Genomic DNA, 18579 nt, shown 5'->3' on the forward strand with positions numbered 1-18579 from the left:
TTCTTTCCCTCACAAAAGATCCCATCCCAAGAGAAGAAAGGAGTGGGGTGTATAGACTAAAATGTGAATGCAACGGCCAAACGGGGCGACAATTTCAAGAACGGGTGAAAGAACACCAAGCCTGCCTGAGAAATAAAAAGACTACTTCACAATTTGCCACACATTTGTTAGATAACAATCATCAAAGTGATTTTGTTTTTGAAGTGCTTCATAATAAACCTAAAGGATCTAGATTAGACGCTTAGGAACAGATGGAAATTTTGTAGCACGTACGTTCCAATGACAACATTGTAAATGAATTTTTGTATGACTCCAACTCCCCTCTTTTAAGCCTCCCACTCCTAAATTCCTGGGCTAATGACATGACGAATTCTTTGGCCTCTCTCTCACCTGAACCATCCCCCCTCCACCTGCCATGCCCTCCCTAAGGGAGCCTCCTCCCCCTAACTTCTTTCATACCATATGACCAAGTTTTTCCCCCTCCCTCCTCTATGTTGACCAATCCATTCAACCTAGTTACCTTCCTCCCTCCCCCTCCTGGCCTGGTATAAAAGGATGTGATGGACCTCTGTAGAGTTCACCTGATGATGACGTCTAACGTTGAAACCATGGTCGTGAATAAATATTAATGTGAAAGCACAAAGTTCTTCTTTTTAATTTAATGGTCCATAATTGATAAAAATATTTATTTTTAGTCAATCTGTCATGAGTTGTTGGTATCATTGGTCTAAGCTACTCAACTGAGAGAAAACCAAATAATTTCCCTTATTTCTTTATTGAACAGAAAAATATTACATTTGATAAGCCTAAAATTAAGAGAAATATGATAATAACTGCTATTAATTTTATGCTACTAGAGTACACAATACTGATAATTTTCAAGATATACCTCATGAATACCCAGAATGAAGCCTAAGATAATAAATTCGGTTTTCCATTTACAGACACACGTTTTTGAATGGTTAGCTTAAGTATTTTACAATTGACCCATCCATATTAAACCGAAATCACCACGCACATTTGCTATGTTATATAAATGGTAGAAAACTTATGTATATTCATACCAATTTATTCACAGAAATTCATCAACATCAAAATTTTAAGAACCTTACCCATTAACAAACAATAGTCTACCAATTCAGATCTTCCTCTGCAAGGCATTAATCAAATCATAGGGACTTGGATATCAGATCTTTTACCCTGGTGTAAACTACAAAAATCTAAGCATACAATACCGATATCCCTTTGGGTTAATATTCGTTTCACTACGTAGTAAAACTACAGCAACCACAAATTCAAGGCTTTATACATATCCGCACAGCAATTCACTAATGAAATTTTACACAAACTACTAATTTGATAGCCTTTATACTGAAACATTCCAAATTTTCAATTTAAAATTCAGTTCAAATGACACTTTGACCAATTAAAGCCAGAAATTTTTTTCTAGAAGCTCAAAAATTCCTGAGTCTGTACTTTGTACATGATTTTCAAAACATTAGCTTCAGCTTTAAATGATTTTTGCCACATTCATTTTACCGAAGAAAATCAACGAGCCAGCCCCTCTCCTTTGCCACTCTAGAAGGATGTCTTTGAGGGCTTTGAGGGAGGGATATAAATCCCATGAGTAGAATTAATAATTCCTCAAAATATAGAAATAGTAAGATTCCGGAAGACATACAGTCAAATGCCACCTAAATTATCAATTAAGTACCTACATATTCATTTAGGTCTGATTTTTTTAATACCAAGATAAAAATTAGGCACTCAAGTCAACAAGAAAATGCATGTATTTAACATTGGTGGATCCAGGACCAAATCCTTGGAAGGGGGAGTAAAATGTGTGGATATGCGCCAAAAATTGACATTTGGGACAGCGGAGTGCATTGCATTTTCCTCGACTTTCAGGCAAGTTGCCCCTTTATCTCACTCTTTAAATAGATCCAGGCACAGATGTAATTGCAGATAAAGCATTATCAAGTATGTACAAAACAGTTGAAAAATTAAAATAATAATGTTAGCTTCAATTTAAAAACAAAAGTTATTTAAGCCCTGGAATTAAAAAGTCATTGCTTGACTGCAGATCAAAGGGTAGGTACAGGGTTCAAATCCTGGGTGAGGTCTTCAGACACCCCCAGAGAAAATCCTCAAAGTGCAAGATGGCCCATGGAAAAGATCTGCCCTCCCTACCCTGAATGCGTGAAATTCATATGGCTGCGGCTGTCGGGGGTGAGCTCTACCCTCACCTATCCAAACCAACCTTAGGGTTGAATCCATGAGTGAGTGCACAAACAAATCACGAAATATCAATAAATTAAAAGTTTTCCATGCTAAAGCCAACACCAAACTGATTATGGTTTCTTAGATCAGACAGTATAAACCTTTTGGTTCACAAAATTTTACAACTGGAGCTAATAATTGAAATCTTCAAGTATGTTTTATGAAGGTGATTTCAAGTCCTAACAGACATAGGTAACAAGGTCATAGCGGGAGAAGCACTGGATTATTGATTGCCGAGTTCTGCTTAAACTGGAGACTTTCTCTACAAATAATACCTAATGTTCTCATACATGATTACATGTCTACAATGGCAATTATGCTGGAGACCACACAGCTCATGGGGAAAGGGATTTCCCCCATTTGTATGAGTGAATTAACAAACTAACAACTTTACTCAGAGTGCTAAGTTTTTGGAGTGATAAATTCACATATTCACACCAATAAAACTAACTTATGGTTAGAAACCATGAGTTAGGAAATACTTATCAATTCCTCTAGCTTCATTTTGATTCTAAACAATCAAGAAAGAAATAATAAGTGGAACTGTGCATGTTTCCAACTATACTGAAATAAATAGAAGAAATACATCACTATGAAAAGGCTAGTGGATAGGAGAAAGGAATGGAGAGCTGTGTCAAACCAATCAAAAGATGACTGAAATAAATATGGGTTCCCATCATTTGCCCCATATTTTATTTCTTAAACGGACAATGCAATATCGGAAGATCTCGGACGACATTCATATGGAAATTAATCTAATAAATCAAGTGTATGCTTGCATTGTAAGTTTAATGAAACAACACATGGTCTTTAACCGCTGGAAACCTATGAATGAGAATATTAATACACACATAATATTTCTTTTGTTGAACAATTGATGAATGATAAATTTTATTGATAATATTTGATCAATTTTATTTTTGATTAATAACTTTCATTTGAAGCCAAAATGTTGCCTTTAGTTGAATAATTTACGAAACTGTATGAACAGATGGCACACTCAATCATACTTGATGGAGAGGGCTGCATGAAATTAAGTTGTTCAATTATTTCCACTCAGAAACTTTCCTGAAGATGCTAGGTCAATGCACTGCTAAACATGCCATCATACAACAGTAAAAAAAGGAAGAGTATTTCTAATAAAGCCAGTGGCGGATACATATAGAGGGTGCAGGTGGCAGCCCCCCCCTTTCCCCAGGTTGCTGAACATTGCAGAACCAAAATTGTAACTTTTTTTATATTATAAGATATTATTGTCTTGTATATACTTATAATCAGTTGGAATAAAAATATCTTAAACTTTGCATGTAACTTTATTTTTATTACGATAAAAGTATAGGTAGCTCAAAATATCTTTTGCACCCCCTTCCCCCCATTAGTTTTTCTGTATCCACTACTGAATAACGCTAGATTTTGTATTTCTTTGTAATTATGTACTAAGTAATTGCACAACAAATAACCCTCTCCAAGTGAAACCCTACATCAATTTTGTTCAGGCAATAGCTTTAATGAGCTTGATAAATTCGACTTTTAATTTACAGTTTAGGAAATTTCAAATCACTTAGATGCAGAGCTTCAATTGTCCATTGCTCACTGTACCACTCTTAGGATTAGCCACCTTTCACTTCTCGAGTCTCTAAACCACCTCAAAAAATTAGTTTTTCAATGGAATGGGTGCAAGTGATTGCAGAGAAATTATGACACAAACAGTAAAATTTACCAAGAGTATGGTCATGATCATATATTTTGCATCTTTTTAATTGTATGTTTAGGTTTTCCCCTATTCTCACATAGATAATTTAAAATTAAGCTTGGTAAATGAAAAAAAAACTAAAGAACATTCCACACAGTTTTATCTATTTAATCAATTTCGATAGCTTAGCATCATTTATATGGAGCCAACTGGAAACTGCTGGCTCCCCCACCAAAATGGAAACATGTAATATGTACTAATTTGAGCTAAACCATAAAATATTTCCAACTCACCAAAATCAATCCCTAAATAGCAATTATTTTATGCAGCCATTACTTTCTTCCAAGTAGTCATATGAAAGCATGTACTTTTTTTCAAACCAAAATTTACTTTTCACAGCAAGCTACAGGGGTGATGAGCCCATTTCCCACTTGCCCTGTTAATTATGACCTTAGCATGCATTCAGCAGATTTTTGGCATAAAAATAACAGAACACAATAGGAAAAATATCCTAAGTGACCTCAGTAATAAAGCTTAACGAGGGCAACTGTGGGCATTGAAAGGCTTTTCATGATACTTGGTTCAGGTTGGTCTTCACCCATCTCATTTCACTATGCAGCAGTTTTGTTCAATTTTCATTGACTGAGATCCGAGACAGTAGAACTGAAATGGTTTGTGTAACTCAAAAGAGACACACTGTTAAGACATACCTAATTGATAAGAATAATTTACGCCTGGAATTCGAGCCTTATTATCATATACCATGACATCTTTGGGTTATACATTAGGCATTCAACATATTCAAGTCTCACATGGATTAACCAGAACAGTGCCTTATCCAGATGAAATAAGTTTTCATAATATTACATGACAACCATGTTTCATTGCTGTCATCATTACTTGGTTTTATAAACACAAATGAGACAGAAAAGACACCGAACTATGAAAATCCCTGGGGAAGGATTACAATGAGACAAGAAGATTCTTGAAGGAGCATTCCACTAAGAAGAGCTGTTGCAAAGGCTATATTTTTCTTACATTGACGGCAAGTACATATTACCAACTAAGAAAAGAGATGAGTAAATATTTAAAATCAAGTTCAACCAATCTTGGCATTACATAGTTCCACAAGTTTCACTCACATTGAACCAACCTATTCTGAATGCATCTACTACTCATCCTTGAAAATACTAGATTAATTTAGAGACCTAAATAGTTTTTGTTTTAATTTCATAATAATTTACCAAACATACTGGAAAATTTCCATACATCATTTATAAGAAAAATATCATCCATATACATATAGTACACAAAATACATTCTCCCCTTGCCATTCATTCTTTCTGAGAACACAGCATTGAGGATTTGTGATAAAAATAAAGGTGAACATGAGAATTCATACCGAATAATTATGAGATTTTGTACAAAATTATGCATGAATAGTGAAAATGTGAGAAAGACACTCCTCATGCTAACAGATAGTTAATACAACATGATTACATGACAACATGATCAAGCATATCAAATGATTTGTCTGAATTTAAATTATGACCAGTCTGACAAAACTTACCTGATTATATTAGTCAAGAGTTCTTTTTGTCCACTATCCCAGTACATGGCTATGGCTACAGCCGTCAGAGAGGGCACTCAAAATGCTCTGACAACATCTATTTACTGTTTTGGAAAGTAAATTGATGTACTCCACAGAATCTTTCACATATTCAGACTTTTAATTTATTTCGACAGTGATCTATTTTTTCCCTTTTGCATGGCATCATTGTGATGCCACCTGCCTCCGAACGCATGCACGGTCCACCACTGTGCAACACACTCTCTGACAATCTAACAAAAGAGATCCTTTTTAATAATGAATACTTTAAAGCCGCACAAATGAACAATGACCCAGTAACATTCCAAACAAGTTTAAGCATATGAGATGGATAAACTGACAAAAGCAAGAACATTTGATGCCCGATGGAAAGACAAAACAACTGGAAAAATTGAAAAGGTTGAAAGTGGTTAATGAAGTGCTTATGCTCAGCAAGAGTTTTAGAATGCTCACGACCCCTGATATGTAAGTGACTACAGGAAGCCTTCACTAGTGTTCACCAAAAAATATAAAAAATTACAAACACAGTTTCTAGATAAAATGCTATTTCAGCAAAAAATCTAAAATTAAAAATGATTTAGATTTTCATTTAAGAAATAAGTTTAACATTGTACGGAGCATTTGATAAACATTGTTTTCTTGAGTGAAATATATTGCAACTAAGTATTACTAAAGAAGTGTGATCAACCTTTTCAAAATCTTTTACTGCACAACACATCTTTATGTTTAAACATTATAATCATTTGGCAAAGGCACCACATTTTCGTGAGAGTTCAGTTTCATTTCTGTTTACATGATTGTGACACAGTCTACAAGGAGATGTTAATTACACTCTGATAACAGTTTGTACAATTAACTACAACTACAAGTATGAATATTGTTGAAATAAACTGTAGTTATGAATGCTATTCATGAAAATTCAGTGCCTCTGTCAATTTGCACCACATAATGATATGTAAACATGAAATCCAGTAAGCAATAAAAGTTTTGGAATCAATTACCATGCATTCTTAAGATCTTAGAAGTACTTAAAAATTCATTTATTTCGACATATATGTACTTCTTTCCTTTAGAATGGCATCAAAGCCATGCCAACTGCATCGGAATCCATTCTTGTTTACACTCTCTGAAAATGTAACGAATAAGACCCCTTTTTAAATAACTAAGATTTTTATGCCTCAATAATGAAAACCCACCTTGCAATTGTAAATCACAAACAAAGCAAGTTAAATTACGAGAGGGCTAATAAGTCAGAAACAAAAACAATTGATGTTTCCCGGAAGGACAAGGCAATTGGATAAACTGCAACAATTAAAAGTGGTCCATGAAAAACAAAATAATCACATGCGAACAAAAAGCAACAACTTGGGCAAACTGTAATTTTGAAAGTTTTGAGTATTTTTGATGTAATGAGCCAAAAAAATGGACAAGAATTAATGATGAAGTACATATTTATCAATGGTCATCTCATTGGGGAACATGAGAAATACATGCATCTGTTAGTCTTACAAGCTAGCATCAAAAATCTTTAATCCGATATGCCAAGGCAATCAACTTTTCATGCCATGCCACCAGAAAAAAGATAATCCATGCAAGACTGGGATGACATACCATAATACACAAGTATTTCCAAATAAGCAGAGTCAACAACACCAAAAATACAGTATTCAAAGGATTATGAATATATTAACACACACCCAACAGAAAAGATAACATTGCATTAAAGTGCGGGAAAATAAATGACAATCATTATAAGAAATCTAGATTCGAGAATGTCCTTCAACACAGCTGCACAGAATTGAACTCCATAATTACCATCAAATTTATCGTTACACAGAAATTAAATTGACACTAAATACTACATCTTCTTATGACGGTAATGAATCAGGTACATAAAACCACTTACACATGGAAATTCAAGCATTTAAATGTAAAAAAAATGTTTTATGTAACATCTTTAGAAGCATTCAATGTTTGACATCATCAAAGTGCATCACAGAGAAACAATTGGCAGTTGATATAAAATATAATGGCAAAGGGAAAATTGAAATACTATAATCTTGAAATCTCTTGATTACATTAGCTCATAATAAGAAGGCATGCTAACTGATGGAGACCACCATGAATAATATATGATAAAAATGGAACTAAAAAAAATGATCAACAAATAACATAACTTCAATCAAAGCACTGGACTTTTTGTTCTCAGATAATAAGATTAGTAATGCTCTACCAATTCATTATGTAAACTTAAATAAATTTATATACATCCATCAATAATTTAGCATAAAAATACAGCATCATCTGATTGGATCATGTGCTTCATTTTAATGGGTATATTTTCAAAAACACCTATAAAATTATATCACAGGTTGCAATGGCATTAAAAGGGTTAGATAAAATAGGTAGGTACCAGGCCATAGCATAACACAAAATAGGTCAATATACTTGTTTTCTTTAGCTTAACATTTATAAAATTTTAGCATAGTCAAATAACTATTACCTTCGCATAGACTGGAGAAGTACTACACAAGCTTTTTATCTTACATATCTTTGAAAAATCTATGTATACATATATCCTTTGTATAAATTATTATATAATAAGCTTTTTTTAGTTGACCAGATTATATCGTCTACAAGTAATAATACAGGGTAAGCACTACATACCACCACATTTTAACTGTTGGTTGCCAATCACCAAATCTAATACAGAAATGCAGACTCCATATTAAAAGTAATAGGGCTCTGTATAAAAGAAAAACAATAAATACTTTTGAGCTACATGATACTGAACTGCTAATTACCCCTCTATTTAATCTACTCTTTCTTCATAGTCTCCCTTTGACAAATGTGCAAAACATGAAAAAATCAGTTTACACACCTTCGATTTTATAAGTGATCTTCCCCAGAATGTTCTTGATATTACAACTTAAAACATGGTTATCATACTCACTTTTATCCTTGAAACGTTGGCCACATTCCTTACACTTTGATATGCTTCCCTTCATATGGTACTTCCATATGTGCAACTTAAGGGGATACTTTCGCATGTAGGGTGAATTACATGCATTGCATATAAAAACATTTTTACTGCATTTCAAAATATGTTTCTTGTACTGTACTTTTTTCAAATAAGCTTTATCACAGCCATCACACTTATAAGTGCGGTTACCATGCTGATTAGAAACATGGAGAATTAGCTCATTTCTCCCCTCAAACCGTTCAAAACAAAAGTTACATGCATATCTCCGGTTGGGAAAATGTGAACGAACGTGATCACGTGTTGCTTCCTTCCCTTTGAAGACATTCTTGCAAACAGGACACTGGTAAATGCCACACCAAGTGAGGTGCTTCTGAAAGCGTTTTAAGCCCGATATGTTTTTCTTGCACTTAATACAATAAATTACTTTTACTTCACATTCACCACTGCTGAGATGACTGGTCAATGATGCTTCATCTGCAAATTCCTTGCCACACTCATCACACTTGGGCACGGTCTCGACACCAACAGAGAAGTTATTCACTGGCGCCGCCGCTGGCACTGTGGATGACATTCTGGAGGCAAAGTTCACCTGGCTAATTCCGTCAGGAGTCAGCACCTTCAGAAATGGGAAAACAGCTCTAGAAATGAATTATTTTCTTTTGAAATCACAAAATAAATGATGTAAGCTTCAGCCAAAAAGAATTCCATAGGATTTAACGCAGCAACTACACAGGCTCAGTTGCTACAAGACATGAAGATGTATGGCCAGTGGTGGCAGGTAGTGATATTCTTGCATTATTTAGAGAGCACATTAGAACGGCAACATGAGGAAATTAATAATTTGAAAACTTAAAGGTCAATGCATAAACTGCATCACAGGCATTTCAATTTCACAAACATTTTGGATTCCAGTAACATTGAAGACAGGGTCAACATTGAAAAATATTATCTCTGATGGAATCTGAATTAATTAACAATTACATACGTCATCTAAAACTATTAAGAGAGCAGAGTTAATACATATCATGATAATGACATGCTATCTAGTCACATCATCATTGGGAGGAAAAAAAAGAATTAATTCAATAACGATAATGAACTATGTATACATTTTAATCTAAATGATTGCATTTATATGTATGGGGCATTCTTATTGAATTTACTATTGGTTTCTCACTGAAGGTGGTAAAGAGGAAATGAGGAATTACTGAGTACGCATATGCCTTATCAAAACAAAAGAAAAAAATACATAAAAACCATAATCAAAACTAAAACTTAAGCATGGTAAAATTGAGTTTGAGATAAATAACAAAAAACAGCAAAAACCATTACTGTAAAAGAAAGAGAAAAAACTCGCATTGAAAGTCGCATTTAAACTTGCATTCCTGATAAATTAAGTTCAGTTCATCTAAATTTCCATCATGTATTTCTATTTACCTGACTATAAATAAACCCTTGAGTTCCCACAAATGGCTTGGCAGCCACCTTTTCCTGATCGACAGCAGTGCTGATACTTTTTACCAAACTGATCTGTTCTGCTTGTATTCTTGGAATTGCCAACTGCTCTGTGCAAGTGGCTAATAATGTCGAATCCACCGGTTCATATTTGTAAATCAATTCACCAATATTCAAATTACTTCTTGCACTCCCATCTAACTTGATGCATGGCTGTAGGGCATTAGCAGAAGACTGAAATTAAATAAACAATATTTATTAATTATACTATTTCTTTCATAACTATACACTATGTAATGCTGAAATTTTATACAAAAGAAAAAATCAAAAAGACTGATGAAGAAGGTTTCACAATTACGAGGTGATCACATTTTTATGAAGTACATATGAACACCCAAAATCAAGCAACAGTAAGGCTATGTATGTATTCAGTATCACTGTATTAGATCCCAATCCTTGATATTATGTGATAATAAATGACAAACATTACACTCCCAATTTGATAACCAACTACTTAATATAGAGTCTCTAGAAAATTTTTTTGCTTGAAATGCATCAATTTAACCAAGATTTGAGGTATGATTATGCATGGGACATAAGCATATAAGGTGGTGGGGGAATTGCTTCCTCTAGAACCAGGCATTTGAGCATCAGTAATAAAAAGAATCATATGATGAGGAGTATAAATTAGAGATGTGCAAATAGTATCCGCAAATACTCGAATACCTCGATTACAATAAAGTATTCGATATTCAAGGTCTCGAATAATTATGCTAAAGGTACACTCTCGAATACTTTGAATTTTGCACTGTATACTGTCGCACACTGTTGTTGGTAGTTGACTCAGAAAATTGTAAAGAACTCTAGTCGTTTAGTGCATACAGCGCTTGAGGACTGTCCATTACTTACTTTAAGGATAAACAATACCCTGCCTGAGGTCTGATGTATATTGACAAGTGTCTTCAGGAGTTCATCGGTTATTTTAAAACACTCTTTGTTAAGATGGTGAAATAAAAACTTACAATGGTAAGCTACTTTAAAAAATTACTATTTTTTCAGAAATTACAGATCCCCCCCCCCCCCCCTTCTTAATCTGCCACAGCACGTACCTGTCTGAGAGTGATACTATTTTAATGATGGCAGCTAAATGCTGAAACATATGGGTAATTTTTAATCAAATTTATTGTATCAGTCAATATTTTCAATAATTCATTAAATTATTTTAGCTTGTAATAAATTAAAGTTTCTTAGAGTATATATTGAACAAAATATAAAGTGGGATGTTCATGTGTCATATTTATGTAAAAAATTGAACTCAGTATTTTATATATTGTCTGTTTTAAAACATACTGTAAGCCTTGACGAACTGAAAACATTGTACTATGGTCTTTTCTATTCTAGAATTTCATACGGGATTATATTGTGGGGAACTCCCTCCTCATTAAATACTGTATTTTTAATACAAAAGAAGCTATTATAAGAATGATTTGTCGTAAACCTTTTCGTGCTCACTGTCGGCCTCTTTTTCAGTCACAAAAAATTTTAACTCTGCCTTCATTATTTATTTATTATTCCGTACTGTATGTAAGAAAGCATGAAGCTGATTTTATCTCAAATAAGAACTTCCATAACTATGAGACAAAAAGGTGTAATGATGATGTGCTGTCATCTACTCTTGCCATGTATTCTAAAGGACCTCGTCATACGTATGTAAAATTGTACAACCACCTACCACAATTTATAAAAAAAAGAAAAAACAATGGCTGTATTCAAGAATTTAGTCTATAATTATCTATTGTGTTACTGTTTTTATAATGTAAATGACTACTTAAAACATCAGCAATGATTGTGTATGTCTTGCTAGTATTGATATGTTTTTTTTTTTTTTTTTTGACGTGCCTTATATACTTGGAGCTTGCCTACAATGCATCCCTTGGGCGAATAAAAGTTAATATTGTTATTATTAATTTAAACATGGGCTATTTAATTTTTTAATCACTATGATACATTTTTTAAGGTACAAAAGCTTTGTCAAACAAATTGTGATGGATTTTCTGACATCAGCGCATGTGGTTTTCAATTAATGCTAAAATTATAAAAACTAAAAAAAATGTACTATTTTCTCAAACAAATATCCTGACTTCAATACGAAAATATCAACATATATATGTCAAGGTGGGTGTATGTAAATGGATATATTAAATAAACCACCTAAACTAAATTAAATAGAAGACAAATCTCCTTGACTTGATTATTTTTGGAAGATAAAATGTGCCTAACAACTGCTTTTGGGAGTAGAAGGACACCACAAATAGATAAAATAAATTCTTACCACATACTCCACAATACAGGAATCGTTGGAATTCACGTCGGTCTCATTGCCACCAGTTTTTGGTGGAACAGATTCATTTTTCACCAAAGTAATCTTAGGAACTTCAATTTCTGGTTTTGGTATCCGCTCAAGGACATACATTGGGGCCTTGGAATTCTGGCCATGCGCCTGGAAAACTGCTATGTCCTCCGTCTCTGCATTGCACACTGCCTCCCCCTTAATCTCAGCTCCCATCAATACTTCAACTTGGGGAATAATATTTCCTCTGGTAGCATTAAATACACTGGATCCATCGTTAGTCCAGAAGACTTGTGTGCTTGGTGAAGCTTTTAAGTTTGCTAAACCTTCTACACAAATCTCCTCCGCCTGGGAATTAGTACCAACTTCCGCAGTAGCAAGTCCAAATACCTTTTCTTTATCACTTGTTTCTTGGATATTATAGGAATAACACCAGTTGGAAGTCCAGTATTTTGGCTGCAAATTGAATTAGCGCAAAGAAGTTAAACTTTTCACAAAGTTATGCATTTTGAAACATATATGCATGAAATTTGCAATAAAGTAAACTATTCATTTACAACGGCATACTTCAGAAGTTGTAAGAAACTATTGTGACAAAACTTGGGTACAGAATACACCAATTTTTGTAATATCAATAATAACTTAAGTAATAAATAAATAGTAAAAAAGTGATAACTTAAGAGACAGAATGCAAATGCACTCTGCAAAAATTTCAACTGACCTTAGATATATCATTACAATAATTACCAAAAATTGCATTTATAATTAGATTATTACAGTAAAGATACTTAAAAAAAATGTTTCTTCAGTAAAATCATTAATGTAAAAGTCAAAGTTGATAACCCAGCCAGCACAAGAGACATGTTCGCTTGGAGAAAGTATGATGATTTTAGGGATAGTGAGTCTTCTTCAAGCTTTCTTTGTGGCATCATCAAAGACAGAGGTGAGAGTAGAAAAGGAAATGATTAAAAAACAGTAATGGAATTGATTAAATGAAATGTTGTGAGGAGTGTTCCCGTTGCCTTAGCTATGCAATGGAGTTTGCAGTAGCCAGTCATGCTTAAGGTATTGTGCGAGTTTCATTCACTGAACGCATTGATCACTGCAATATTATCGCCTCCATATTATTAAGACAGACAAATCTATCACTGGTTATACAGAAAATTCTTCAATTTTTGTTATGTTTCCACTATCGCCCAATCGTGTCCATTTCAAAGATATATTTGCTGAGGAATCATGCAGCATGGCAAATATACCTTCCATTTCTTGAAAGAATCAGTAAAAAAATGGCACATATGTCACACCATGTGCTGGCTGGGTAGCTTTAATAAGAGAATTACTGAATTAAAAATACACAAAAAACTCAGAATAAAGATCAATTTAAATGAAATAAGTAGCACTCACATTGATTCCATTCTTTTGAGCGATTGCATACTGCAGTTTATGCTTTGATTCTAAGCAAATGCATTTAAAACGCTTGAATTCAATAACTTTATTCAAACACTGACTACAAATAATTTCTGGGAAGCCATCATCCTTAAAAACCTGAAAGAAACAAAGTAGGTGAACGGTTGCATGCCATGTCAAATAATAAAATTTTTTTCTGTAATTTAACACACTTCACTGAAGAGGAAGAAAGAGGGTTTCAAGGCTAAAAAAGTGTACTTTTCCAAGGCAAGGTTTTACAGCTGCTATTAATCTATACAGATGTGGGATGCTTCTGTTTTAGTCATGTAATTGTCACTATTCAAGCAATTCTAAGCTAACCAAGCAACCTCCTCATATATGTGGCTTACTTGGACCACAGTGAACATGATTAGGGCACATTTGGCTGAAAAAATATTATCATCGATAATTAATGACCAAAAGATATACAGTGGTATGCAAGGGTGAGTTGTTTTAGTCCTTTTAAGAGCCATGAAGCCACATTTAGCCGCAAAAAAAGTTACATTTATTTGTTTGGTAATCCAGGCTACACCCTGTGACATACCAAACTTTTATTTAAAAAAGACTTATTTTAAAACCACCCCTAATACACACCTTCATACATTGTAAGAGATAATGGATCATCAGCTACTAAACGATGATCTTCGACACTGGAGGCAGTTATACATTTTCTGATGATGCTATGATTTTTCATTGTTCTGTATGTGTATTTTAATAATTGACTTTCAAAAATGTTTATTACTTCTTTTACAACAATTTCGTGTAGCTTAGTCAATGAACGTAGAAAAAGGCCAAACAGTAGAAAAAATTCATGTAGTTATGCAATATTTGTGAAGTGGTAGGTCCTTATGAGCCAACTATGAAAAGCCCTGATGGGTAGGAAGAGAGGGGAGAGGGAACATCAACATAACTGATTGGTCCAACACCCACAGCATTTCACTTATTTTCCTGACAATCCCAAGAGAAAATAACAAGTCAGAATTACTAGGATTTTTAAGATGCTTTTTTTTAAGGTCTCACTTGATGAATAAATCCAAAACCCTTATCTCCAACAAAACAAGGTTACAGTTTAACTTGATATAATTTGCTACATTAAAGGCCACTTACATTTTTCCTGCAGGAATGATAGTTTAAATGTTAGAGAGGATGTAGAGTTTGTAAAAAATCATATTTCTATAAGACTCAACATTTAATGTTAAATTAGCAGAAAAATAATTCAACTAGAGTAATTATTGCAAAAGAAACCAGTACAGGTGGCTAAAGAGCGTACTTTCCGTTAATGCAAGGGGTGTTACACAGGAGAAAACAAAATATTTGTCTAAAAGCAACACAAGCAGGTGAAATATAGTGGAATGACATCCTGTACGTATGAAAAGAATAGAGAGATGGCACTTTTCCAGAGCTTTATTGAGAGTACGACGCGCTTCGACCGTTAGGTCATTATCAAGTACAATGAGGATTAGTTGGTCACGGAGCTGTATTTATACAGAACGGACGGATGGCAGGTGGAAGGGGAAGTTTAGGAAGGGTATGTGTCATTGGGTGGTGCGCTTTCGGAAATGTACGGCAAGGAGTGGGGAATGTCCAAAAAATATCTCTATTCTTTTGATACTTATAAAATATTTGTCCTCAGTGGAATTAGTTTACTTCTTTATAGTGAGCAGTTCACAGTGACTCATTAAAGGTTTACTCCCACCTAGTCCATGATTTTCTCCTACATTTGGTATTTATTGAATATCATTGTTTAAAGTTGCCTTTATACTTGGAACTGCGGTGCTATTAGCTTGAAAATTCTGCCTTGTGGCATTTTATTTTGGATTGCATGGGCCAACTTGATCTTATTGAGGTAAGATAGCTAACTCTGTGTGAGCATGACTTCTCAAATTCAGCAATCTTATATTATTAAGCAAGCCATTCTTTTGATTTCTCAATGTCTGGACCAGTAATGAAATTCTCATGGCTTGATCTCATGGAGAAGGGGCCCCTGTGGCAAAATACTAATCCAACTAAGTATACACCTTTTCAGGCAAAAGAGTATTACCAATGCCAAAGATCTTGCAATATACTACAACTACTAAGGTAATGATCATCTTTCAAGCTTCTTTGTTGGTGATATATCAAAGTAAACTTTGAAAGAAAGAATGTTTTTGAGCCCCTATTTGCGCAGGTCTTTAACCTATATCTGATTGGTCTAACAACTACAGAATTTCACTTATTTTCCTGACAATCCCAAGAGAAAATAACAAGTCAGCATTATTTGGATCAGTAGATATAAGGTGATTCCCATACTTGGGATCAGTGGCGTAACTAGGATTATGGTTAGGGGGAATAGGGGACTTAAGGGGGACCCCCCTCCCAGGCAACAGGGGAGATTCAGGGAAATTTTTTGACAAAAATGACATGCCTGGAAATACATTTAACATCATTTTGGCACTTAAAAATGTGGGTGTCATTCATAATTCTGTGGGAAATCATCATAACAGGGAAAAAATTAGTATACCATAAAATTCTCTGATGTTTTGGGGGACTCTATCCCCTCCCTCCTCCCCCCATATGGGGGGGGGGAGAAGAGGGGAGAGGGGGAAAGGGAGGGGATAGAGTCCCCCAACTATATATATATAGTTACTTCACTGCTTGGGAAAATTCAGCTGGAACAACGATTGGAAAGTGACAGAGAGGTTGTATCTCAAGGAGTAAGTTTGTTATTGACTATACAGAATTATAAAGAAAGAGGAAAAAGCATTAAAAGAATAATGTCAATAGACCTACAAGCATTCGAATGATTTGGCTCACATATATGGAGTTATATACTCATATTGGGCTTCTTCATCCAATTTTTAAGAAGTCAATCTGACTCCATGCACTGAACTAACATTCATAATATTTCCCATTTTTACTCTTACTTTAATTACTTCAGTTGACCTGCTGCAACTTCCCAATTTAAAATAAAATGCTAAATAATACGCTGCACGATTCGAGTAGATGGAAGTGTAACTTATACATTAATTTCAGGAGCTTAGTGTCCCTGGGTGAAGGGTACTTCCCCTGCAAAAGGTCTATCAATAAACCAAAGGCTTCAATAGACGTTATCACACGAATTGCAATTACAATATGCTGTTAATCAAGAGAATAACAACGGAATATCTTCTATCGCTGATCTTTATGTAACACCCTGATTAAATACTGATTGTGTTCAATAAGCCAATGTAATTATCCATAAACTATATTGTAAATAGGCTAATGAAATTGTACAATTTCACCGATGAAATATGGGATATAATATACAATTATGTATTCAACATAATTCCCTGAAATAAGATCTCAAACGACATTTACATTAAGGAAAAGAAAGATGATTCCACACATATCAACTTTCACATTTTAATCACATGCAATTGATACACTTTTTAGAGCGAAAATACATGTACGCACATCCAGTTGCAGTATCTCATTGATGACTTCTGCTGCACGAAATCCGTGAACTCCATTCGCTTCGAAAATATCTACGTAAGAATTGCTCTTCCCCAAACACAATCGACATGAATTGAACATCTCAGTGACATTCATGCTTAACAATGACCAACTTTAAACTTCATTACAAATACAACACACGCATACTCCAAAAAACGCAAAACAATCACAACACTTTCCACTTTCTTTCATTGACAATACGTGCGCTGCATGCGTTTGCTTTTTTTCTGTTGCGGGTGTTGCCATGTAATAAGTGCGGGAATTTGATTTGCCGAAATGGGAAATCATTACGCTGTTCCAATATCAATACGGATGGATCATGTGATTTAGCCGACAAACTTCAGTGAGGATACTTTAACTATTATTTTTCGAACATGAAAACCTAATTACAGTGCGAAATCATAATCCTTCGCTATGTCTAGAGATCGTAAGAATTAACCTTGAAGTCACCTTCAAATGACAGGAAAAACTCTCCTAAAATTTTTCGAAGACAACCGTGTTATAAAACGTAATGGAGAGATAGATTAGTTTTCATGTATTGGAAAATCTATACTTTGCATATTCTTCCCCTAAGGTATCGAAACGAAGGCTAAATAAAATATACAGTACATATAGGGAAATACATGGAAAAACAGCCTGTATCTTTCAGTAGATTCTTTTGGTGACTGGATATGTGGATAGAAAAATGGAAAAGACAAGCATCAGGTGAACATGCATCAGTGGAAGCGATAATATGAGTCAGTGGCGCAGCGAGGGTGGTGTTCCACATCCTCTGCAGACACCCCAGTGTTTTGCACCTGAAACCCCCCCTAGCCTTAAGTCCTCATCTCTGCGCCCCTGACATGAATAGCATGTGAAAATCATTCCCACGAGTGAAAACTGTGGAATGTTCTTATAGAAATATAATACCCATTGATACTTGGACACATAAAGCTCTGAGCCCTTGGATATTAGGGTGAGGATTCCAGAATTTGACGTTGAGGGGTAGGGCACACCTATATGTATTCAGAATAAAAGTGAAGTTTTGACAAACTTAAGTTACTATTTTATTCCAAATAGACTGATAATAACTTCCAGGAAAAGGTGAACTTGGGTCCATTGTAGCACTAGACGATAACAATCAGAAGGTATAGTCAACATAGACTTCATTGAGAATGAATCCTTCCCTTAAAAGTACCCCCGCTACAAATGAACCCCCTCATTATTTTTTCCAGCCAACAGCCTTGCATCCTAGCAACATAAAGAGACATAAAACATACATTAACCCTTTCCTGCCGGAGCCTACAAGAGGA

At 34.5% G+C, this 18579-nt stretch overlaps 1 protein-coding gene across 1 annotated transcript; it reads right to left on the reverse strand.

Annotated features, from left to right (window-relative positions):
* Positions 1-756: 756 nt before the first annotated feature.
* On the reverse strand, positions 757-17487 carry LOC124161992. The gene is made up of 5 exons (XM_046538299.1): positions 17249-17487; positions 13775-13915; positions 12353-12826; positions 10003-10254; positions 757-9181 (listed from the first exon to the last, which is right to left on the reverse strand). Exons 1-5 carry the CDS (start codon positions 17381-17383, stop codon positions 8456-8458), a joined length of 1728 nt encoding a protein of 575 aa, XP_046394255.1. The 5' UTR covers positions 17384-17487; the 3' UTR covers positions 757-8455.
* Positions 17488-18579: the final 1092 nt, after the last annotated feature.

Source organism: Ischnura elegans, chromosome 7 (assembly GCF_921293095.1).
Source record: "Ischnura elegans chromosome 7, ioIscEleg1.1, whole genome shotgun sequence".
Lineage (NCBI taxonomy): Eukaryota > Metazoa > Arthropoda > Insecta > Odonata > Coenagrionidae > Ischnura > Ischnura elegans.

Excerpts from the sequence above, each read along its gene's own strand:
- LOC124161992 (XM_046538299.1), bottom strand. The coding sequence starts at position 17,383 with ATGAATGTCACTGAGATGTTCAATTCATGTCGATTGTGTTTGGGGAAG. Across the intron at positions 10,255-12,352 it reads CCTGTATTGTGGAGTATGTG|TCTTCTGCTAATGCCCTACA; the intron begins GTAAGAATTTAT and ends ATTTAATTTCAG. Across the intron at positions 9,182-10,002 it reads AAGGGTTTATTTATAGTCAG|GTGCTGACTCCTGACGGAAT; the intron begins GTAAATAGAAAT and ends CCATTTCTGAAG.